Genomic DNA, 24,199 nt, shown 5'->3' with positions numbered 1-24,199 from the left:
TGATTAGTAGTAGTGGTGGGAGTGGCGGTAGTGGTGGTAGTGATAGTAGTGGTGGGAGTGGCGGTAGTGGTAGTAGTGGCGGTTGTAGTGGTAGTGGTGGGAGTGGCGGTAGTGGTAGGAGCGGTAGTCATTAGTAGTGGCGGTGGTAGTAGTGGTGGTAGTAGTAGCGGTCGTGGTGGTAGAAATGGTAGTGGTGGTAGAAGTAGCGGTAGTAACGGTAGTGGTGGTAGAAGTAGTGGTAGTAGCGGTAGAAGTAGTGGTAGTAACGGTAGTGGTGGTGGTAGTAGTGGTAGTAACAGTAGTGGTGGTGGTAGTAGCGGTAGTGGTGGTAGAAGTAGTGGTAGTAGCGGTAAAAGTAGTGGTAGTAGTGGTAGTAACGGTAGTGGTGGTGGTAGTAGCGGTAGTAGTAGCGGCAGCAACTGTGGTAGCAGCAGCGGTCGTGGTGGTGCCGTGCCCACCGTAGATCATGGCCAGGCCGGTCTCGTGCAGGAAGCGGAAGCGCCGGTGCTTGAAGAGCCAAATGGTGAGGATGGTGAGGGTGAGCAGCCAGGATGAAGACCAGCAGCTCCGCCGAGTCCTCCCGATGGCTCTGCTCGGCCAGGAGCTCGCCCCCCATCTCCTTCGTCTTCACCTCCGCCTCCACCTTCACCTCCTGCTGCGATGACGGCGATGACGCTGCTGCTGCCCCTGCTGCTGCCCCGGCAGCGGCAGCCACGACCACTGTCGCCAAGATTACGGCCATGGCTGGGGGGGGAGGTAGTGTGAGACGGGACGGGGTGGTTGAGGAGGTGTTATAGTGGGTGTGGACGAGGTGGTGGTGTTGTTATAGTGAGTGGTGGTAGTGGTGTTGTTGTTGTTGTCGTGAGTGGTGGTGATGTTATAGTGGGTGGTGGTGGTGTTATAGTGAGGTGGTGGTAGTGGTGTTGTTGTTGTAGTGAGTGGTGGTGATGTTATAGTGGGTGGTGGTGGTGTTATAGTGGGTGGTGGTAGTGGTGTTATTGTTGTAGTGAGTGGTGGTGATGTTATAGTGGGTGGTGGTGGTGATGTTATAGTGGGTGGTGGTGGTGTTACAGTGAGTGGTGGCGGTGGTGGTGGTGTTATAGTGAGTGTTGGTAGTGGGTGGTGGTGGTGGTGGTGGTATTGTGAGTGGTGTGTTATAGTGAGTGGTGGTGATGTTATAGTGGTGGTGGTGTTATAGTGAGTGGTGGTGATGTTATAGTGGGTGGTGGTGTTATAGTGAATGGTGGTGGTGTTATAGTGAGTGGTGGTGGTGGTGGTGTTATAGTGAGTAGTGGTGGTGGTGTTATAGTGAGTAGTAGTGGTGGTGTTATAATGAGTAGTGGTGGTGGGTAGTGGTGGTGTTATAGTGAGTGGTGGTAGTGGTGGTGGTGGTGTTATAGTGAGTGGTGGTGGTAGTGGTGATGGTGGTATTATGAGGTGTGGTGGTGGGTAGTGGTAGTGGTGGTGTTATAATGAGTGGTGGTATATGGTGGTGTTATAGTGAGTGGTGGTAGTGGGTGGTGGTGGTGGTGTTATAGTGAGTGGTGGTAGTGGGTGGTAGTGGTGTTATAGTGAGTGGTGTAGTGGTGTTATAGTGAGTGGTGGGGTGTTATAGTGAGTGGTGGTAGTGGGTGGTGGTGGTGTTATAGTGAGTGGTGGTAGTGGGTAGTGGTGGTGGTGTTATAGTGAGTGGTGGTAGTGGGTAGTGGTGGTGGTGTTATAGTGAGTGGTGGTGGTGGGTAGTGGTGGTGTTATAATGAGTGGTTGTGTGGGTGTGGTGGTGTATAGTGAGTGGTGGTAGTGGGTGGTGGTGTTATAGTGAGTGGTGGTAGTGGGTGGTAGTGGTGTTATAGTGAGTGGTGTAGTGGGTAGTGGTGGTTATAGTGAGTGGTGGTGGTGTTATAGTGAGGTGGTGGTAGTGGGTTGGTGGTGGTGGTGGTGGTGTTATAGTGAGTGGTGGTAGTGGGTAGTGGTGGTGGTAGTGGGTAGTGGTGTTATAGTGAGTGGTGGTAGTGGGTAGTGTGTGGTGGTGTTATAGTGAGTGGTGGTAGTGGTGGTGGTGTTATAGTGGTGGTGGTAGTGGGTGGTGGTGGTGGTGGTGTTATAGTGAGTGGTGGTAGTGGGTAGTGGTGGTGTTATAGTGAGTGGTGGTAGTGGGTGGTGGTGGTGGTGTTATAGTGGGTGGTGGTGGTGTTATAGTGAGTGGTGGTAGTGGGTGGTGGTGGTGGTGGTGTTATAGTGAGTGGTGGTAGTGGGTAGTGGTGGTGGTGTCATAGTGAGTGGTGGTAGTGGGCAGTGGTGTTATAGTGAGTGGTGGTAGTGGTGGTGGTGTTATAGTGAGTGGTGGTAGTGGGTAGTGGTGGTTGTGTTATAGTGAGTGGTGGTAGTGGGTAGTGGTGTTATAGTGAGTGGTGTTAGTGGTGGTGGTGGTGTTATAGTGAGTGGTTGTGGTGGGTAGTGGTGGTGTTATAGTGAGTAGTGGTAGTGGTGGTGGTATAGTGAGTGGTGGTAGTGGTGGTGGTGTTATAGTGAGTGGTGGTAGTGGGTGGTGGTGTTATAGTGAGTGGTGGTGGTGTTATAGTGAGTGGTGGTAGTGGGTAGTGGTGGTGGTGTTAAAGTGAGTGGTGGTAGTGGGTAGTGGTGGTGGTGTTATAGTGAGTGGTGGTAGTGGGTAGTGGTGGTGGTGTTATAGTGAGTGGTGGTTGTGGGTAGTGGTGGTGGTGTTATAGTGAGTGGTGGTGGTGGTGTTATAGTGAGTGGTGGTAGTGGTGGTGTTATAGTGAGTGGTGGTAGTGGGTGGTGGTGTTATAGTGAGTGGTGGTAGTGGGTAGTGGTGGTGGTGGTGTTATAGTGAGTGGTGGTAGTGGGTAGTGGTGGTGGTGTTATAGTGAGTGGTGGTAGTGGGTAGTGGTAGTGGTATAGTGAGTGGTGGTAGTGAGTAGTGGTGGTGTTATATGAGTGGTGGTAGTGGTGGTGGTGGTGTTATAGTGAGTGGTGGTAGTAGGTAGTGGTGATGGAGTTATAGTGAGTGGTGGTAGTGGGTAGTGGTGTTATAGTGAGTGGTGGTAGTGGGTGGTGGTGGTAGTGATGGTGGTGTTATAGTGAGTGGTGGTAGTGAGTAGTGGTAGTGGTGTTATAGTGAGTGGTGGTAGTGGGTGGTGGTGGTGTTATAGTGAGTGGTGGTAGTGGCTGGTGGTGTTATAGTGAGTGGTGGTAGTGGGTAGTGGTGGTGGTGTTATAATGAGTGGTGGTAGTGGGTAGTGGTGGTGGTGTTATAGTGAGTGGTGGTAGTGGTGGTGGTGTTATAGTGAGTGGTGGTAGTGGGTAGTGGTGGTGGTGTTATAGTGAGTGGTGGTAGTGGGTAGTGGTGGTGGTGTTATAGTGAGTGGTGGTAGTGGGGAGTGGTGGTGGTGTTATAGTGAGTGGTGGTAGTGGGTGGGTGGTGGTAGTGCTGGTGGTGTTATAGTGAATGGTGGTAGTGGGTAGTGGTGGTGGTGTTATAGTGAGTGGTGGTAGTGGGTGGTGGTGGTGTTATAGTGAGTGGTGGTAGTGGTTGGTGGTGTTATAGTGAGTGGTGGTAGTGGGTAGTGGTGGTGGTGTTATAGTGAGTGGTGGTAGTGGTGGTGTTACAGTGAGTGGTGGTGGTGGTAGTGGTGGTGGTGTTATAGTGAGTGGTGGTAGTGGGTAGTGGTGGTAGTGGGTAGTGGTGGTAGTGGGTAGTGGTGGTGGTGTTATAGTGAGTGGTGATAGTGGGTAGTGGTGGTGGTGTTATACTGAGTGGTGGTAGTGGGTAGTGGTGGTGGTGTTATAGTGAGTGGTGGTAGTGGATAGTGGTGGTGTTATAGTGAGTGGTGGTAGTGGGTAGTGGTGGTAGTGGGTAGTGGTGGTGGTGTTATAGTGAGTGGTGGTAGTGGGTGGTGGTGGTGGTGTTATAGTGAGTGGTGGTAGTGGTTGGTGGTGTTATAGTGAGTGGTGGTAGTGGTGGTGGTGTTATAGTGAGTGGTGGTAGTGGTGGTGTTACAGTGAGTGGTGGTGGTGGTAGTGGTGGTGGTGTTATAGTGAGTGGTGGTAGTGGGTAGTGGTGGTGTGGGTAGTGGTGGTGGTGTTATAGTGAGTGGTGATAGTGGGTAGTGGTGGTGGTGTTATAGTGAGTGGTGGTAGTGGGTAGTGGTGGTGGTGTTATAGTGAGTGGTGATAGTGGGTAGTGGTGGTGGTGTTATAGTGAGTGGTGGTAGTGGGTAGTGGTGGTGGTGTTATAGTGAGTGGTGGTAGTGGGTAGTGGTGGTGGTGTTATAGTGAGTGGTGGTAGTGGGTGGTGGTGGTGTTGTAGTGAGTGGTGGTAGTGGTTGGTGGTGGTATAGTGGGTGGTGATGATGTTGGTGGTGGTGATGTTGGTGGTGATGATGTTGGTGGTGATGTTGGTGGTGGTGATGTTGGTGGTGGTGGTGATGATGTTGATGGTGATGAAAGTAACGATGGTGGTGGTGAAAGTGATGGTGGTGGTGAAAGTGATGGTGGTGGTGAAAGTGATGGTGGTGGTGAAAGTGATGGTGGTGGTGAAAGTGATGACGATGGTAGTGGTGAAAGTGATGTTGGTGATGACGGTGCTGATGGCGGTGATGGTGATGATAGTGATGGTGATGATAGTAATCATGATGATGGTATTGACGACGGTGGTGACGGTGGTGATGATAGTAGCGGTGGTGGTGGTGAAAGTGATGACGATGATGGTGCTGATGATGGTGGTGATAATGATAGTGATGGTGGTGACGGTGGAGAAGATGGTGATGTTGGTTATGACCATGATGATGGTGGTGATGATGATGGTAATGGTCACGATAGTGGTGGTGACGATGGTGATGATGGTGATGACAGTAATGATTGTGATGATGATTGTTATGACCATGATGACGGTGGTGGTGATGACGATGTTAGTGATAATGTGAGTGATGATGCTAGTGACGATGATGTTAGTGACGATGATGTTAGTGATGATGTTGACAGTGATGATGATGTTGACAGTGATGATGATGTTAGTGATGATGTTAGTGATGATGATGTTAGTGATGTTGATGTTAGTGACGATGATGTTAGTGACAATGATGTTAGTGACAATGATGTTAGTGACGATGATGTTTACAGTGATGATGATGTTAGTGATTATGTTGACAGTGATGATGTTAGTGATGTTAGTGATGATGATGATAGTGACGATGATGATATTGACGATGATGTCAGTGATGATGATGTTAGTGACGATAATGTCAGTGATGTTGATGTTAGTGATGATGTTGACAGTGATGATGATGTTAGTGATGTTGATGTTAGTGACGATGATGTTAGTGACGATGATGGTGACAGTGATGATGATGTTAGTGACGATGATGTTAGTGACGATGATGTTGACAGTGACGATGATGTTGACAGTGATGATGATGTTGACAGTGATGTTAGTGATGTTAGTGATGATGATGTTAGTGACGATGATGTTAGTGACGATGATGTTGACAGTGACGATGATGTTGACAGTGATGTTAGTGATGATGATGGTGACAGTGATGATGATGTTAGTGACGATGATGTTAGTGACGATGATGTTAGTGATGTTAGTGATGATGATGTTAGTGATGATGATGTTAGTGATGATGATGTTAGTGATGTTAGTGATGATGATGTTAGTGATGTTAGTGATGATGATGTTAGTGATGATGATGTTAGTGATGATGATGTTAGTGATGATGATGTTAGTGATGTTAGTGATGATGTTGACAGTGATGATGATGTTAGTGATGTTAGTGATGATGTTGTTAGTGATGAAGATGTTAGTGATGTTAGTGATGATGATGTTAGTGATGATGATGTTAGTGATGTTAGTGATGATGATGTTAGTGATGTTAGTGATGATGATGTTAGTGATGAAGATGTTAGTGATGATGATGTTAGTGATGACGATGTTAGTGATGTTAGTGATGATGTTGACAGTGATGAAGATGTTAGTGATGTTAGTGATGATGATGTTAGTGATGATGTTGACAGTGATGTTAGTGATGATGATGTTAGTGATGATGATGTTAGTGATGTTAGTGATGATGTTGACAGTGATGAGGTAAAAATCACTCAGCCTAACCGCGGCCTACCCGCGGCTTCGCGAAGCCTGAGCTCGCCTGCTCTCCTCCCCGCTCTCAGGGCCCCTTTCGCCGCCGCCGCCGCTGCCGTGAGGCGGTCCCCTACCTCGCACTGCCCGCGAGAGACGAGGGCCGTGGTCTCAGTGGTCTCTGTGGTCTCAGCTGACGCTGCTGTGAGGCGGTCCCCCTCCACTCGCACTGCCCGCGAGAGACGAGGGCCGTGGTCTCCGTGGTCTCAGCTGACGCCGCTGTAGAACCGCCCCAGACTCGGACGCCGCCGGCTACGAGGAGGCTGCTGAGGCTGAGTTTGAGCCGGGTGGGGGTAGCCACGGGGGTGGGGGGTGGGGGTTTGGGGGTGGGGGGTTGAGGGTGGGGGGTTGAGGGTGGGGGGGTTGGGGTGGGGGGTTTGGGGGGGTTGGGGTGGGGGGTTTGGGGGGGTCCATCTTGGGGGGGGGGGGGGGCGATGCAGCAGAGAGAGTGTGGACTAATCCCCATCTGTTACATCTCACCTCTAGCCGTGGGTGCCGCGGTGGCTATGAGATGTTGACTACCTCGCCTGGTGCACAGGAGGTCTGTGTCTCATCATCATCATCATCACGGTGGCTAGGAGATGTTAACTACCTCGCCTGGTGCACAGGAGGTCTGTGTCTCATCATCATCATCACGGTGGCTAGGAGATGTTAACTACCTCGCCTGATCTACAGGAGGTCTGTGTCTCTCATCATCACCACGGTGGCTAGGAGATGTTGACTACCTCGCCTGGTCTACAGGAGGTCTGTGTCTCTCATCATCACCACGGTGGCTAGGAGATGTTGACTACCTCGCCTGGTCTACAGGAGGTCTGTGTCTCTCATCATCATCACGGTGGCTATGAGATGTTAACTACCTCGCCTGGTCTACAGGAGGTCTGTGTCTCTCATCATCATCACGGTGGTCTATGAGATGTTAACTACCTCGCCTGGTCTACAGGAGGTCTGTGTCTCTCATCATCACCACAGTGGCTATGAGATGTTGACTACCTCACCTGGTCTACAGGAGGTCTGTGTCTCTCATCATCATCACGGTGGCTATGAGATGTTGACTACCTCGCCTGGTATACAGGAGGTCTGTGTCTCATCATCATCACATTGGCTATGAGATGTTAACTACCTCGCCTGGTATACAGGAGGTCTGTGTCTCTCATCATCATCACGTTGGCTAGGAGATGTTGACTACCTCGCCTGGTCTACAGGAGGTCTGTGTCTCTCATCATCATCACAGTGGCTATGAGATGTTGACTACCTCGCCTGGTCTACAGGAGGTCTGTGTCTCTCATCATCATCACGGTGGCTAGGAGATGTTAACTACCTCGCCTGGTCTACAGGAGGTCTATGTCTCTCATCATCATCATCACGGTGGCTATGAGATGTTGACTACCTCGCCTGGTATACAGGAGGTCTGTGTCTCTCATCATCATCACGGTGGCTATGAGATGTTAACTACCTCGCCTGGTCTACTGGAGGTCTGTGTCTCTCATCATCATCACGGTGGCTATGAGATGTTAACTACCTCGCCTGGTATACAGGAGGTCTGTGTCTCTCATCATCATCACGGTGGCTATGAGATGTTGACTACCTCGCCTGGTATACAGGAGGTCTGTTTCTCTCATCTTCATCACGGTGGCTATGAGATGTTGACTACCTCGCCTGGTGTACAGGAGGTCTGTGTCTCTCATCATCATCACGGTGGCTATGAGATGTTGACTACCTCGCTTGGTCTACAGGAGGTCTGTGTCTCTCATCATCATCACGGTGGCTATGAGATGTTAACTACCTCGCCTGGTGTACAGGAGGTCGTGGGTTTCGACCCCTGACCCTGACGATGCCTGCTGCTGCTGCTGTATATTTGGAGTCTGCGTGTCTCTCTCTCTCTCCCTGTGGTCACTGCGTGGATGTTTCTCTCCGGCTCCTCCACGTTTAGACTTAACGTTACTACCACCAGGCGGTCTTTAGAGTTGTTTGACAGCCGTGAGCTATATAGTTTGTGATGGGCAGGTCGCTTCTGAAAAAAAATATCTACAAATCTCTGTGGGCCTGACCTGGTCAAATACCAAAAATAGTTTGGTATTTGACGTCGAGGTGGAGTCGTAACCCTTCGGGCTCTGTCAGCGGACGGTGTGGGCCAAGGCCGGAGTCATGCAGTCAACATTGGGGGGGAGTGGGGGGCTAAATCTTCCAGGGGGAGTGGGGGGCTAAATCTTCCAGGGAGAGTGGGGGGCTAAATCTTTCCAGGGGGAGTGGGGGGCTAAATCTTCCAGGGGGTCTGGGGGGCTAAATCTTCCAGGGGGTCTGGGGGGACTAAATCTTCCAGGGGGGCTGGGGGGCTAAATCTTCCAGGGGGAGTGGGGGGCTAAATCTTCCAGGGGGAGTGGGGGGCTAAATCTTCCAGGGGGAGTGGGGGGGCTAAATCTTCCAGGGGGTCTGGGGGGGCTAAATCTTCCAGGGGGAGTGGGGGGCTAAATCTTCCAGGGGGAGTGGGGGGCTAAATCTTCCAGGGGGAGTGGGGGGCTAAATCTTCCAGGGGGAGTGGGGGGCTAAATCTTCCAGGGGGTCTGGGGGGGCTAAATCTTCCAGGGGGAGTGGGGGGGCTAAATCTTCCAGGGGGTCTGGGGGGCTAAATCTTCCAGGGAGAGTGGGGGGCTAAATCTTCCAGGGGGAGTGGGGAGCTAAATCTTCCAGGGGGAGTGGGGGGCTAAATCTTCCAGGGGGTCTGGGGGGGGCTAAATCTTCCAGGGGGAGTGGGGGGCTAAATCTTCCAGGGGGTCTGGGGGGCTAAATCTTCCAGGGGGTCTGGGGGGGCTAAATCTTCCAGGGGGAGTGGGGGGCTAAATCTTCCAGGGGGTTTGGGGGGCTAAATCTTCCAGGGGGAGTGGGGGGCTAAATCTTCCAGGGGGTCTGGGGGGCTAAATCTTCCAGGGGGTCTGGGGGGCTAAATCTTCCAGGGGGTCTGGGGGGGCTAAATCTTCCAGGGGGAGTGGGGGGCTAAATCTTCCAGGGGGAGTGGGGGGTTAAATCTTCCAGGGGGAGTGGGGGGCTAAATCTTCCAGGGGTCTGGGGGTCACCCCCCCCAGAAAAAAATTCTAAATTTGAAAACGAATTTGCTGCCATTTCCTGCCTAAAATCTACAATAATGTCTCATAGTGTTATTGTATTGCTCTTGTGTTTTTAAAAAAATTTTTACGACGATGATGTGATGATGACGACGATGATGTGATGATGACGATGATGACAACGATGATTACGAAGATGACGACGATGATGTGATGATGATGACGACGATGTGATGATGATGACGATGATGATGACGACGATGATGTGATGATGACGACGATGATGACGATGATGATGTGATGATGATGACGACGATGTGATGATGACGATGAAGATGACGATGATGACGACGATGATGACGAGAATGATGACGACGATGTGATGATGATGATGACGATGATGATGATCACGATGATGAACACGATGACGACGATGATGATGATAATGACAATGATGACAATGATGACGATGATAGAGATATTCTTAGCTCTTTCAGTAAAGTCACGTTGAAGGGAAACAATAAAATAATAAAATATATATTAAACAATAAAATTCTCACGACGTTTCGACCATAACACAAACGGTCGTCATCAGGTGTCGGTTTGCATTAACTTATTTATTTTTAAACGGTGTGTTTATTTTTTTTATAAAAAAACGTCAGCGCCACGCGCAGCGATTTGTCAGTTTATTTAGAAGGACGAGTCCATCTATGTTCTGAAAAGAGGAGGGGGGAGACGAAAAAATTAATGCATGCTGTCTGAAAGCCACCGTAAGCGTGAACAATCAATTAAGACTTGAAATGACACTTTTTTCATCTGGCCACATGGCCGGCCTGCTCTAGACCAATTCTTCGACCACATCAATTCCATACACCCAGCCATCAGATTTACCATGGAAGTCGAAAAAGATGGCAAGCTACCTTTTTTGGATGTCCTAATAAAAAAGAGACCTGATGGTTCAATGAGCCACTCTGTCTACAGGAAAGCTACCCATACGGATGCTTATCTGAAACCGGATTCCCACCACCATCCATCACAGAAGAATTATCTCATCAATACTCTGTACCATAGAGCCCAATGCATATCCGACCAGGAACACATAGGCAGTGAACTCAAGCACGTACACCAAGCTCTTAAGGCTAATGGTTACTCCGACTATACAATCCGCAAAGCTATCACTCAAACCATGAAGAAGGACCCTCTTGAGGAGCCTTTCAAAACCATCACTTTACCCTACATTGCGGGGATCACAAAAAACGATCTCCAAAATCTTGAATAAACAAGATCCAGGTCCGTTTCAACACATTACATAAAATCCGTGATCTGGTTCCGTCTGTAAAAGATGTGTACCCTGGTGTCTACAAACTAAGTTGCCTCTGTGGTAGTAGTTACATTGGAGAAACCAAACGCCATGTCTCGGACCGCATTCGTGAACACAAAGCAGACCTTAAACACGGTAGGACCAACACCTCGGCCGTGGCAGATCATTGTTATAATTCAGTAGGCTCACATGACATTGACTTCTCCAAGACAGAGGTTATTTGTAAGCCATCTGGCTACCATGAGAGATTCGTTCATGAGGCTATCCACATATACAAGCACAGAGACAATTTCAACCGAGAAGATGGATTCTGGCTTAGCAATCATTGGAAAGATTTGATTAACCATTTCAGGTCTTAATTGATTGTTCACGGTTACAGTGGCTTTCAGACAGCATACATTAATTTTTCGTCTCCCCCTTCCTCTTTTCAGAACATACATGGACTAGTCCTTCTAAATAAACTGCCAAATCGCTGCGCGTGGCGCTGGCGTTTTTTAAATAAATAAATACACCGTTTAAAAAGAAATAAATTAATGCAAACCGACACACCTGATGACCGTTTGTGTTATGGTCGAAGCGTCGTGAGAATCTTTATTGTTTTATATATATTTTATTATTTTATTGTTTCCCTTCAACGTGACTTTACCGAAAGAGCTAAGGATATAAATTACTGCAGTCACGAAAGCTTTAAATCAAAATCTAACCAAACATGTCAGCCATACATCCCTATCCAACATGGCGACTTCCCTCCCCACCCTAACCAAACATGTCAGCCATACATCCCTAGCCAACATGGCGACTCCTCTCCCCACCCTAACCAAACATGTCAGCCATACATCCCTATCCAACATGGCGACTTCCCTCCCCACCCTAACCAAACATGTCAGCCATACATCCCTAGCCAACATGGCGACTTCTCTCCCCACCCTAACCAAACATGTCAGCCATAGATCCCTAGCCAAAATGGCGACTTCTCTCCCCACCCTAACCAAATATGTCAGCCATACATCCCTATCCAACATGGCGACTTCTCTCCCTAACCTAACCAAACATGTCAGCCATACATCCCTATCCAACATGGCGACTTCTCTCCCCACCCTAACCAAACATTTCAGCCATACATCCCCATCCAACATGGCGACTTCCCTCCCCACCCTAACCAAACATGTCGGCCATACATCCCTATCCAACATGGCGACTTCTCTCCCCAACCTAACCAAACATGTCAGCCATACATCCCTATCCAACATGGCGCCCATACCTCCCTACCCAATATGGCGACGTCTCTGACTTCGAGTCTCCCGCGGTGCCCGGTGTCTCTCTGACGCCAGCGGACGAGATTGAGGCAGCGACCGAAAGGGTGGACGAGGAGGAGGTGGACGAGGAGGTGGTGGACGAGGAGGAGGTGGACGAGGCCGAGAACGAGGTGGTGGTGGACGAGGAGGTGGTGGAGACGCCGTGAGGTGGAGAGGGAGACATGGGGGAAGCCGGGCACAGTCAGCCCGGAGGCCGGGTCGGGGCTAGGCGACGGCGGGAGGTGAGGCCTAGTCTGTGTGATGTTGGTGGTGATGTTGGTGGTGGTGGTGTTGTTGGTGATGGTGGTGGTGATGTTGTTGGTGCTGGTGGTGGTGATGTTGGTGATGATGTTGGTGGTGATGTTGGTGGTGGTGTTGTTGGTGATGGTGGTGGTGATGTTGTTGGTGCTGGTGGTGGTGATGTTGGTGATGATGTTGGTGGTGATGTTGGTGGTGGTGATGATGGTGGTGATGGTGATATTGGTGATGTTGGTGGTGATGTTGTTGGTGGTGATGGTGTTGGTGGTGGTGATGTTGGTGGTGATGTTGTTGGTGGTGATGGTGGTGGTGATGTTGTTGGTGGTGTTGGTGGTGATGTTGGTGATGGTGGTGTTGGTGATGGTGTTGGTGATGATGATGTTGGTGATGATGGTGGTGATGTTGGTGATGTTGGTGGTGATGATGATGGTGGTGGTGATGGTGGTGATGTTGATGATGTTGGTGGTGTTGGTGGTGATGTTGGTGGTGGTGATGTTGTTGGTGATGGTGGTGGTGTTGTTGGTGATGGTGATGTTGTTGGTGCTGGTGATGTTGGTGATGATGTTGGTGGTGATCTTGGTGGTGGTGGTGTTGTTGGTGGTGGTGATGTTGTTGGTGCTGGTGGTGGTGATGTTGGTGATGATGTTGGTGGTGATGTTGGTGGTGGTGATGATGGTGGTGATGGTGATGTTGGTGATGTTGGTGGTGATGTTGTTGGTGGTGATGGTGTTGGTGGTGGTGATGTTGGTGGTGGTGATGTTGGTGATGTTGGTGGTGTTGGTGGTGATGTTGTTGGTGGTGATGGTGTTGGTGGTGGTGATGTTGTTGGTGGTGATGATGTTGGTGGTGTTGGTGGTGATGTTGGTGATGGTGGTGATGGTGTTGGTGATGGTGTTGGTGATGATGGTGGTGATGTTGGTGATGTTGGTGGTGATGATGATGGTGGTGGTGATGTTGGTGATGGTGGTGATGTTGATGATGTTGGTGATGTTGTTGGTGATGGTGGTGGTGGTGTTGTTGGTGATGGTGGTGGTGATGTTGTTGGTGCTGGTGGTGGTGATGTTGGTGATGATGTTGGTGGTGATGTTGGTGGTGGTGTTGTTGGTGATGGTGGTGGTGATGTTGTTGGTGCTGGTGGTGGTGATGTTGGTGATGATGTTGGTGGTGATGTTGGTGGTGGTGATGATGGTGGTGATGGTGATGTTGGTGATGTTGGTGGTGATGTTGTTGGTGGTGATGGTGTTGGTGGTGGTGATGTTGGTGATGTTGGTGGTGTTGGTGGTGATGTTGTTGGTGGTGATGGTGTTGGTGGTGGTGATGTTGTTGGTGGTGATGATGTTGGTGGTGTTGGTGGTGATGTTGGTGATGGTGGTGATGGTGTTGGTGATGGTGTTGGTGATGATGATGTTGGTGATGATGGTGGTGATGTTGGTGATGTTGGTGGTGATGATGATGGTGGTGGTGATGTTGGTGATGGTGGTGATGTTGATGATGTTGGTGGTGTTGGTGGTGATGTTGGTGGTGGTGATGTTGTTGGTGATGGTGGTGACGATGATGATGTTGGTGATGTTTGTGGTGATGATGTTGGTGATGGTGGTGATGATGTTGGTGGTGATGGTGGTGGTGTTGGTGGTGATGATGTTGGTGGTGATGGTGGTGATGATGTTGGTGTTGGTGGTGATGGTGGTGGTGATGTTGGTGGTGATGGTGGTGGTGATGTTGCTGATGGTGGTGATGGTGGTGATGATGATGTTGATGATGGTGGTGATGTTGATGACGATGGTGGTGATGTTGATGACGATGGTGGTGATGTTGGTGATGGTGGTGATGGTGGTGATGGTGGTGATGTTGTTGGTGGTGTTGGTGATGGTGGTGATGGTGGTGGTGGTGATGGTGGTGGTGATGTTGGTGGTGATGTTGGTGGTGATGGTGGTGGTGATGTTGTTGGTGGTGATGATGTTGGTGGTGTTGGTGGAGATGTTGGTGATGGTGGTGTTGGTGATGGTGTTGGTGATGATGATGTTGGTGATGATGGTGGTGATGTTGGTGATGTTGGTGGTGATGATGATGGTGGTGGTGATGGTGGTGATGTTGATGATGTTGATGGTGTTGGTGGTGATGTTGGTGGTGGTGATGTTGTTGGTGATGGTGGTGTTGTTGTTGGTGATGGTGGTGGTGATGTTGTTGGTGCTGGTGATGTTGGTGATGATGTTGGTAGTGATCTTGGTGGTGGTGGTGTTGTTGGTGATGGTGGTGGTGATGTTGTTGGTGCTGGTGGTGGTGATGTTGGTGATGATGTTGGTGGTGATGTTGGTGGTGGTGATGATGGTGGTGATGGTGATGTTGGTGATGTTGGTGGTGATGTTGTTGGTGGTGATGGTGTTGGTGGTGGTGATGTTGGTGATGTTGTTGGTGTTGGTGGTGATGTTGTTGGTGGTGATGGTGTTGGTGGTGGTGATGTTGTTGGTGGTGATGATGTTGGTAGTGTTGGTGGTGATGTTGGTGATGGTGGTGATGGTGTTGGTGATGGTGTTGGTGATGATGATGTTGGTGATGATGGTGGTGATGTTGGTGATGTTGGTGGTGATGATGATGGTGGTGGTGATGTTGGTGATGGTGGTGATGTTGATGATGTTGGTGATGTTGTTGGTGATGGTGGTGGTGGTGGTGTTGTTGGTGATGGTGGTGGTGATGTTGTTGGTGCTGGTGGTGGTGATGTTGGTGATGATGTTGGTGGTGATGTTGGTGGTGGTGTTGTTGGTGATGGTGGTGGTGATGTTGTTGGTGCTGGTGGTGGTGATGTTGGTGATGATGTTGGTGGTGATGTTGGTGGTGGTGATGATGGTGGTGATGTTGTTGGTGGTGATGGTGGTGGTGATGTTGTTGGTGGTGTTGGTGGTGATGTTGGTGATGGTGGTGTTGGTGATGGTGTTGGTGATGATGATGTTGGTGATGATGGTGGTGATGTTGGTGATGTTGGTGGTGATGATGATGGTGGTGGTGATGGTGGTGATGTTGATGATGTTGGTGGTGTTGGTGGTGATGTTGGTGGTGGTGATGTTGTTGGTGATGGTGGTGGTGTTGTTGGTGATGGTGATGTTGTTGGTGCTGGTGATGTTGGTGATGATGTTGGTGGTGATCTTGGTGGTGGTGGTGTTGTTGGTGGTGGTGATGTTGTTGGTGCTGGTGGTGGTGATGTTGGTGATGATGTTGGTGGTGATGTTGGTGGTGGTGATGATGGTGGTGATGGTGATGTTGGTGATGTTGGTGGTGATGTTGTTGGTGGTGATGGTGTTGGTGGTGGTGATGTTGGTGGTGGTGATGTTGGTGATGTTGGTGGTGTTGGTGGTGATGTTGTTGGTGGTGATGGTGTTGGTGGTGGTGATGTTGTTGGTGGTGATGATGTTGGTGGTGTTGGTGGTGATGTTGGTGATGGTGGTGATGGTGTTGGTGATGGTGTTGGTGATGATGGTGGTGATGTTGGTGATGTTGGTGGTGATGATGATGGTGGTGGTGATGTTGGTGATGGTGGTGATGTTGATGATGTTGGTGATGTTGTTGGTGATGGTGGTGGTGGTGTTGTTGGTGATGGTGGTGGTGATGTTGTTGGTGCTGGTGGTGGTGATGTTGGTGATGATGTTGGTGGTGATGTTGGTGGTGGTGTTGTTGGTGATGGTGGTGGTGATGTTGTTGGTGCTGGTGGTGGTGATGTTGGTGATGATGTTGGTGGTGATGTTGGTGGTGGTGATGATGGTGGTGATGGTGATGTTGGTGATGTTGGTGATGTTGGTGGTGATGTTGTTGGTGGTGATGGTGTTGGTGGTGGTGATGTTGGTGATGTTGGTGGTGTTGGTGGTGATGTTGTTGGTGGTGATGGTGTTGGTGGTGGTGATGTTGTTGGTGGTGATGATGTTGGTGGTGTTGGTGGTGATGTTGGTGATGGTGGTGATGGTGTTGGTGATGGTGTTGGTGATGATGATGTTGGTGATGATGGTGGTGATGTTGGTGATGTTGGTGGTGATGATGATGGTGGTGGTGATGTTGGTGATGGTGGTGATGTTGATGATGTTGGTGGTGTTGGTGGTGATGTTGGTGGTGGTGATGTTGTTGGTGATGGTGGTGACGATGATGATGTTGGTGATGTTTGTGGTGATGATGTTGGTGATGGTGGTGATGATGTTGGTGGTGATGGTGGTGGTGTTGGTGGTGATGATGTTGGTGGTGATGGTGGTGATGATGTTGGTGTTGGTGGTGATGGTGGTGGTGATGTTGGTGGTGATGGTGGTGGTGATGTTGCTGATGGTGGTGATGGTGGTGATGATGATGTTGATGATGGTGGTGATGTTGATGACGATGGTGGTGATGTTGATGACGATGGTGGTGATGTTGGTGATGGTGGTGATGGTGGTGATGGTGGTGATGTTGTTGGTGGTGTTGGTGATGGTGGTGATGGTGGTGGTGGTGATGGTGGTGGTGATGTTGGTGGTGATGTTGGTGGTGATGGTGGTGGTGATGTTGTTGGTGGTGATGATGTTGGTGGTGTTGGTGGAGATGTTGGTGATGGTGGTGTTGGTGATGGTGTTGGTGATGATGATGTTGGTGATGATGGTGGTGATGTTGGTGATGTTGGTGGTGATGATGATGGTGGTGGTGATGGTGGTGATGGTGGTGATGTTGATGATGTTGATGGTGTTGGTGGTGATGTTGGTGGTGATGTTGTTGGTGATGGTGGTGTTGTTGTTGGTGATGGTGGTGGTGATGTTGTTGGTGCTGGTGATGTTGGTGATGATGTTGGTAGTGATCTTGGTGGTGGTGGTGTTGTTGGTGATGGTGGTGGTGATGTTGTTGGTGCTGGTGGTGGTGATGTTGGTGATGATGTTGGTGGTGATGTTGGTGGTGGTGATGATGGTGGTGATGGTGATGTTGGTGATGTTGGTGGTGATGTTGTTGGTGGTGATGGTGTTGGTGGTGGTGATGTTGGTGATGTTGTTGGTGTTGGTGGTGATGTTGTTGGTGGTGATGGTGTTGGTGGTGGTGATGTTGTTGGTGGTGATGATGTTGGTGGTGTTGGTGGTGATGTTGGTGATGGTGGTGATGGTGTTGGTGATGGTGTTGGTGATGATGATGTTGGTGATGATGGTGGTGATGTTGGTGATGTTGGTGGTGATGATGATGGTGGTGGTGATGTTGGTGATGGTGGTGATGTTGATGATGTTGGTGATGTTGTTGGTGATGGTGGTGGTGGTGGTGTTGTTGGTGATGGTGGTGGTGATGTTTTTGGTGCTGGTGGTGGTGATGTTGGTGATGATGTTGGTGGTGATGTTGGTGGTGGTGTTGTTGGTGATGGTGGTGGTGATGTTGTTGGTGCTGGTGGTGGTGATGTTGGTGATGATGTTGGTGGTGATGTTGGTGGTGGTGATGATGGTGGTGATGGTGATGTTGGTGATGTTGGTGGTGATGTTGTTGGTGGTGATGGTGTTGGTGGTGGTGATGTTGGTGATGTTGGTGGTGTTGGTGGTGATGTTGTTGGTGGTGATGGTGTTGTTGGTGGTGATGATGTTGGTGGTGTTGGTGGTGATGTTGGTGATGGTGGTGATGGTGTTGGTGATGGTGTTGGTGATGATGATGTTGGTGATGATGGTGGTGATGTTGGTGATGTTGGTGGTGATGATGATGGTGGTGGTGATGTTGGTGATGGTGGTGATGTTGATGATGTTGGTGGTGTTGGTGGTGATGTTGGTGGTGGTGATGTTGTTGGTGATGGTGGTGACGATGATGATGTTGGTGATGTTTGTGGTGATGATGTTGGTGATGGTGGTGATGATGTTGGTGGTGATGTTGGTGGTGATGGTGGTGGTGATGTTGGTGGTGATGATGTTGGTGTTGGTGGTGATGGTGGTGATGATGTTGGTGTTGGTGGTGATGGTGGTGGTGGTGGTGATGTTGGTGGTGATGGTGGTGGTGATGTTGCTGATGGTGGTGATGGTGGTGATGATGATGTTGATGATGGTGGTGATGTTGATGACGATGGTGGTGATGTTGATGACGATGGTGGTGATGTTGGTGATGGTGGTGATGGTGGTGATGTTGTTGATGGTGTTGGTGATGATGGTGGTGGTGGTGGTGGTGATGGTGGTGGTGGTGGTGGTGTTGTTGGTGATGGTGGTGGTGATGTTGGTGATGATGTTGGTGGTGTTGGTGGTGATGTTGGTGATGTTGGTGGTGTTGGTGGTGATGTTGTTGGTGGTGATGGTGGTGGTGATGGTGTTGGTGGTGATGATGTTGGTGGTGTTGGTGGTGATGTTGGTGATGGTGGTGATGGTGTTGGTGATGGTGTTGGTGATGATGATGTTGGTGATGATGGTGGTGATGTTGGTGATGTTGGTGGTGATGATGATGGTGGTGATGATGATGGTGGTGGTGATGTTGGTGATGGTGGTGATGTTGATGATGTTGGTGGTGTTGGTGGTGATGTTGGTGGTGGTGATGTTGTTGGTGATGGTGGTGACGATGATGATGTTGGTGATGTTTGTGGTGATGATGTTGGTGATGGTGGTGATGATGTTGGTGGTGATGTTGGTGATGGTGATGTTGGTGATGGTGATGGTGATATTGGTGGTGATGATGTTGGTGTTGGTGGTGATGGTGGTGGTGATGTTGGTGGTGATGTTGGTGATGGTGGTGGTGATGTTGCTGATGGTGGTGGTGGTGATGTTGATGATGATGGTAGTGATGTTGATGATGATGGTGGTGATGTTGATGGTGGTGATGTTGGTGTTGGTGGTGATGATGGTGGTGATGTTGATGATGATGGTGGTGATGGTGGTGATGATGATGTTGATGATGGTGGTGATGTTGATGACGATGGTGGTGATGTTGATGACGATGGTGGTGATGTTGGTGATGGTGGTGATGGTGGTGATGTTGTTGGTGGTGTTGGTGGTGGTGGTGATGGTGGTGGTGGTGATGGTGGTGGTGATGGTGGTGGTGATGGTGGTGGTGATGTTGATGGTGGTGATGTTGATGGTGGTGATGTTGATGATGATGGTGGTGATGTTGGTGATGGCGGTGGTGATGTTGATGATGATGGTGGTGATGTTGATGATGATGGTGGTGATGGTGGTGATGTTGTTTGTGGTGATGGTGTTGGTGGTGATGTTGGTGGTGATGGTGGTGGTGATGTTGATGTTGGTGGTGATGGGGGTGGTGATGTTGATGATGGTGGTGATGTTGATGATGATGGTGGTGATGTTGGTGATGGTGGTGATGTTGGTGGTGATGGTGGTAGTGATGGTAGTGATGTGATGTCTGTTGTGAGTGAGTGAGTGATGTTGTTGGTGGTGATGGTGGTGGTGATGGTGGTAGTGATGGTAGTGATGTGATCTCTGTGTGTGTGAATGATGGTAGTGATGTGATCTGTGTGTGTGTGATGGTAGTGATGTGATCTCTGTGTGTGTGAGTGATGGTAGTGATGTGATCTCTGTGTGTGTGAGTGATGGTAGTGATGTGATCTCTGTGTGTGTGATTGATGGTAGTGATGTGATCTCTGTGTGTGTGAGTGATGGTAGTGATGTGATCTCTGTGTGTGAGTGATGGTAGTGATGTGATCTCTGTGTGTGTGACTGATGTTAGTGATGTGATCTGTGTGTGTGTGAGTGATGGTAGTGATGTGATCTCTGTGTGTGAGTGATGGTAGTGATGTGATCTCTGTGTGTGTGAGTGATGGTAGTGATGTGATCTGTGTGTGTGTGAGTGATGGTAGTGATGTGATCTCTGTGTGTGTGAGTGATGGTAGTGATGTGATCTGTGTGTGTGTGAGTGATGGTAGTGATGTGATCTCTGTGTGTGTGTGAGTGATGGTAGTGATGTGATCTGTGTGTGTGTGAGTGATGGTAGTGATGTGATCTCTGTGTGTGTGTGAGTGATGGTAGTGATGTGATCTGTGTGTGTGATGGTAGTGATGTGATTTGTGTGTGTGAGTGATGGTAGTGATGTGATCTCTCTGTGTGTGAGTGATGGTAGTGATGTGATCTCTGTGTGTGAGTGATGGTAGTGATGTGATCTGTGTGTGTGAGTGATGGTAGTGATGTGATCTGTGTGTGAGTGATGGTAGTGATGTGATCTCTGTGTGTGAGTGATGGTAGTGATGTGATCTGTGTGTGAGTGATAGTAGTGATGTGATCTGTGTGTGAGTGATGGTAGTGATGTGATCTGTGTGTGTGTGAGTGAGTGATGGTAGTGATGTGATCTCTGTGTGAGTGAGTGATGGTAGTGATGTGATCTCTGTGTGTGTGAGTGATGGTAGTGATGTGATCTGTGTGTGTGTGTGTGAGTGATGGTAGTGATGTGATCTCTGTGTGTGCGTGTGTGTGTGATGGTAGTGATGTGATCTCTGTGTGTGTGTGAGTGATGGTAGTGATGTGATCTCTGTGTGTGTGAGTGATGGTAGTGATGTGATCTCTGTGTGTGTGAGTGATGGTAGTGATGTGATCTCTGTGTGTGTGAGTGATGGTAGTGATGTTATCTCTCTGTGTGTGAGTGATGGTAGTGATGTAATCTGTGTGTGTGTGATGGTAGTGATGTGATCTGTGTGTGTGTGAGTGATGGTAGTGATGTGATCTGTGTGTGTGATGGTAGTGATGTGATCTCTGTGTGTGTGTGAGTGATGGTAGTGATGTGATCTGTGTGTGTGTGTGTGAGTGATGGTAGTGATGTGATCTCTGTGTGTGTGAGTGATGGTAGTGATGTCATCTCTGTGTGTGTGAGTGATGGTAGTGATGTCATCTCAGTGTGTGTGAGTGATGGTAGTGATGTAATCTGTGTGTGTGTGATGGTAGTGATGTGATCTGTGTGTGTGAGTGATGGTAGTGATGTGATCTCTGTGTGTGTGAGTGATGGTAGTGATGTGATCTCTGTGTGTGTGAGTGATGGTAGTGATGTGATCTCTCTGTGTGTGAGTGATGGTAGTGATGTGATCTCTGTGTGTGTGAGTGATGGTAGTGATGTGATCTCTCTGTGTGTGAGTGATGGTAGTGATGTGATCTCTGTGTGTGTGAGTGATGGTAGTGATGTGATCTCTCTGTGTGTGGTGCAGCTCTGGAATGCAAGTCCCGATGATTCTCACACACAGGTGAGTGCGTATATGCGTGGGTCACGTCGACCGCATGCCCAGCCACCACCGCATGCCCAAGCAACTTCTGTTTGACCAGATAGAGGTGGATAAATTGCCACTGCACGGGCTGGAGAAGAGATGGAGCTGATGCGGTACGGGACGACGTGGAGCTGAGTGGACTTGCCGATGACCGGTACCAGCGGTGTCAAGATCGGCCTCTGTGGAGGAGGCTCGTGAAGGACGCCACTTGGTTAGTTGGAGGCAGTCGCCCTCCAGCAACAGCGGAGGGCGGAGAAGCGACGCTCACAACAACGAGCAGAGCGCCGGGTGGCTAGGGCACAGCAGGTTGGCACAGTAGGGGGCACAGGTGGTGCATCAGCCAGTCATCTCAGTCATCTCAGTCAGTCGTCCCGTGGCACCTGGGTCTGCCCCGTGACCTCCTGCCAGCGGGCGTTCGACACTTCACGTGGCCTCAAGGTGCACATGGCCTGGCACAAGCGTCGTGGTGACGTCACCGCCACTTAGTGGCGAATGGCGGTTGTTGTGTGTATGTGTATTTGTGTGTATGTATAACCGGTGACGATTGCGTGAACCGGTTCTGGGCCTCCCCTGGGTCGACTCAAATGAGTCACCTGGTGCTGTGTGTGTGGTAAACATCACCACCGGGGAGACAAAGGTGGCCAGGCGTGGTGCTGGCCACCCATCCCCTCGTGTGCCATGCCGGCCTTCATAGGCGCTCGCTAACAGCACTTGCCCCTACAGTCTGTTAGAGGCTACATGGGGGATCTTTGTCTGTGTATACCTTCATAGGTGCTTCTGCTACTCGCTACTAACAGCACTTGCCCCTACAGTCTGTTAGAGGCTACACGGGGGACCTTTGTGTCTACCTTCATAGGTGCTGCTACTCGCTACTAACAGCACTTGCCCCTACAGCCTGTTAGAGGCTACACGGGGGACCTTTGTCTGTGTCTACCTTCATAGGCGCTGCTGCTACTCGCTACTCACAGCACTTGCCCCTACAGTCTGTTAGAGGCTACACGGGGGATCTTTGTCTGTGTCTACCTTCTTAGGCGCTGCTGCTTCTCGCTACTCACAGCACTTGCCCCTACAGTCTGTTAGAAGCTACACGGGGGACCTTTGTCTTTGCGCGGAGTGGTGGCGCAGTGGTTAGCGCTGGGCTACGAACCCGAAAGAGACCTGAATTCGATTCCCCGCTCACGGCCACCGACCGACACCACCGGTGACTCCGATCGTCTGAACGTGATTCCCGGCCTCCCCCGAGGTTGACTCGGCCGCCAATAAGTGCATGGTTTCAGCGGCAAGTTCACTACACGACAACTTCATGATAGGGCGACGCAACGGAGAGAGGGCTGACCAAGTCACTTAAGTATGACTCTTTACAAATTAAGCAAATAACGACATTGAATAAGTTCGTGTAATTCCTATCGGTGGGACCTTCTTTGGCCAGTCTTAAAGTGTCAGTAATGAGAATGGGTTTTCACCCTCTCTGGCAATAAAACAGCAGTTGTGTTGAGATGTTCAAACACCAAACGGAGAACACACACACACGCACACACGCCTATTGCAAGGCATCATCAAGTCTGCTTTAACCACACGCGGTACGTGTGCCACAACATGCAAACAAACATGCTCCGATAATAATAGCGTCATGCGTTGTCTTGGAAACGGGTTTGGCCTACACTGGAGACGGCGGCCTTCTTCATCGCCGAGTCTCACTCCCAGTGTCAGACCAGAGAACAGCGCCAGATGGCGAACGCTACGAAGACAATGCACGTGTATATTCTTAGCTCTTTCGGTAAAGTCACGTTGAAGGGAAACAATAAAGTAATAAAATATATATAAAACAAATACAAATTCTCACGACGTTTCGACCATAACACAAACGGTCATCACCTATGATGACCGTTTGCGTTATGGTCGAAACGTCGTGAGAATTTTTTTTATTGTTTTATATATATTTTATTATTATTTTATTGTTTCTCTTCAACGTGACTTTACCCGAGGAGCTAAGAATATGAATTACTGCAGTCACGAAAGCTTTAAATCAACATTTAAATGCACGTGTCGTGTAGCACAAGTCTGAGACGAGGTCGTTGCAGGAAGGCGCCTTCTTTGCCGCAACACTTTTCGGCAGTCCGCGCACAGGCTCGTCTCCTTCCCCCTCGCTGCCGTGCAGCCCAGCCTAGGCGCAACCCTAACCGCGTTGCACCGGCGGCGCCGGCCGCGGCGGCCGACAGCCGTCCATGCCGCGCAGCTATCGAGCGATGAAGGCGGCGATGGCGGGATGAGTCCACTCCCGGAGGCGGCAGCCCGGAGTTCTGTCGCTCTCCGCTGCTGTTATTCTACCCTTCTCAAAGTCACCAGCGGGTGCCAGGGGCTCTCCCGATGAGGTCTTCCGTGACCCCTTGCCCCAGTTCCTCCGCCCTGCCGGCACGCACGCCGTGCGTGCGCTCGTCGGCGCGTGCGCGAGCTGTCCAGTGCGGTTGCCGCTGCTGGGCAGCAGTTGGCGCTGTGTCACCACACACGCGCAGGGACGCCTCGACTTACGCACATTCAGAGATACAAACAAAGATGTCCACATGTCCAGTTGCCTGTTCGGACCGAGAGTCGTAAGTTCAGCCGCCGTGCAATGAATGGCGGTGGTGGCATCTACATCTGCAGAAAGTGAAGAACCGGTGGCATCTACATCTGCAGAACGTGAAGAACTAGTAGCATCTACATCTGCAGAACGTGAAGAACCAGTGGCATCTACATCTGCAGAACGTGAAGAACCAGTGGCATCTACATCTACAGAACGTGAATAATCGGTGGCATCTACATCTACAGAACGTGAATAATCGGTGGCATCTACATCTGCAGAATGTGAAGAACCAGTGGCATCTGCATCTGCAGAACATGAAGAACCAGTGGCATCTACATCTGCAGAATGTGAAGAACCAGTGGCATCTACATCTGCAGAACGTGAAGAACCAGTAGCAT

At 49.9% G+C, this 24,199-nt stretch overlaps 2 protein-coding genes across 3 annotated transcripts in view; one reads left to right on the top strand and one right to left on the bottom strand.

The window, feature by feature from the left end:
* Positions 1-6,460, bottom strand: part of LOC116956714 (sodium/hydrogen exchanger 6) — a 42,585-nt gene extending 36,125 nt beyond the window's left edge. The window contains 3 exon segments of the mRNA XM_032978488.2: positions 459-546; positions 548-744; positions 6,138-6,460. Coding sequence (XP_032834379.2) covers positions 459-546; positions 548-742 — 283 coding nt within the window. The 5' untranslated portion in view covers positions 743-744; positions 6,138-6,460.
* A 5,202-nt stretch (positions 6,461-11,662) lies between these two features.
* SMG9 (SMG9 nonsense mediated mRNA decay factor) overlaps positions 11,663-24,199 on the top strand; it is a 46,061-nt gene continuing 33,524 nt past the window's right edge. Inside the window, exons 1-2 of one of the 2 annotated variants that reach the window (XM_076054684.1) lie at positions 11,663-12,071; positions 21,182-21,217. In XM_076054684.1, the coding sequence (XP_075910799.1) occupies positions 12,012-12,071; positions 21,182-21,217 (96 nt within the window). In that variant the 5' untranslated portion in view covers positions 11,663-12,011. The remainder of the gene's footprint in view (positions 12,072-21,181; positions 21,218-24,199) is intronic. The other variant, XM_076054683.1, reaches the window with a different exon arrangement.

This window comes from Petromyzon marinus, chromosome 67, assembly GCF_048934315.1.
Source record: "Petromyzon marinus isolate PM22_M1 ecotype Great Lakes invasive population chromosome 67, UKy_Petmar_22M1.pri1.0, whole genome shotgun sequence".
Taxonomy (NCBI): domain Eukaryota; kingdom Metazoa; phylum Chordata; class Hyperoartia; order Petromyzontiformes; family Petromyzontidae; genus Petromyzon; species Petromyzon marinus.
Note: the sequence above shows the minus strand (reverse complement) of the source record. Positions and strands in the feature narration are given on the sequence as shown.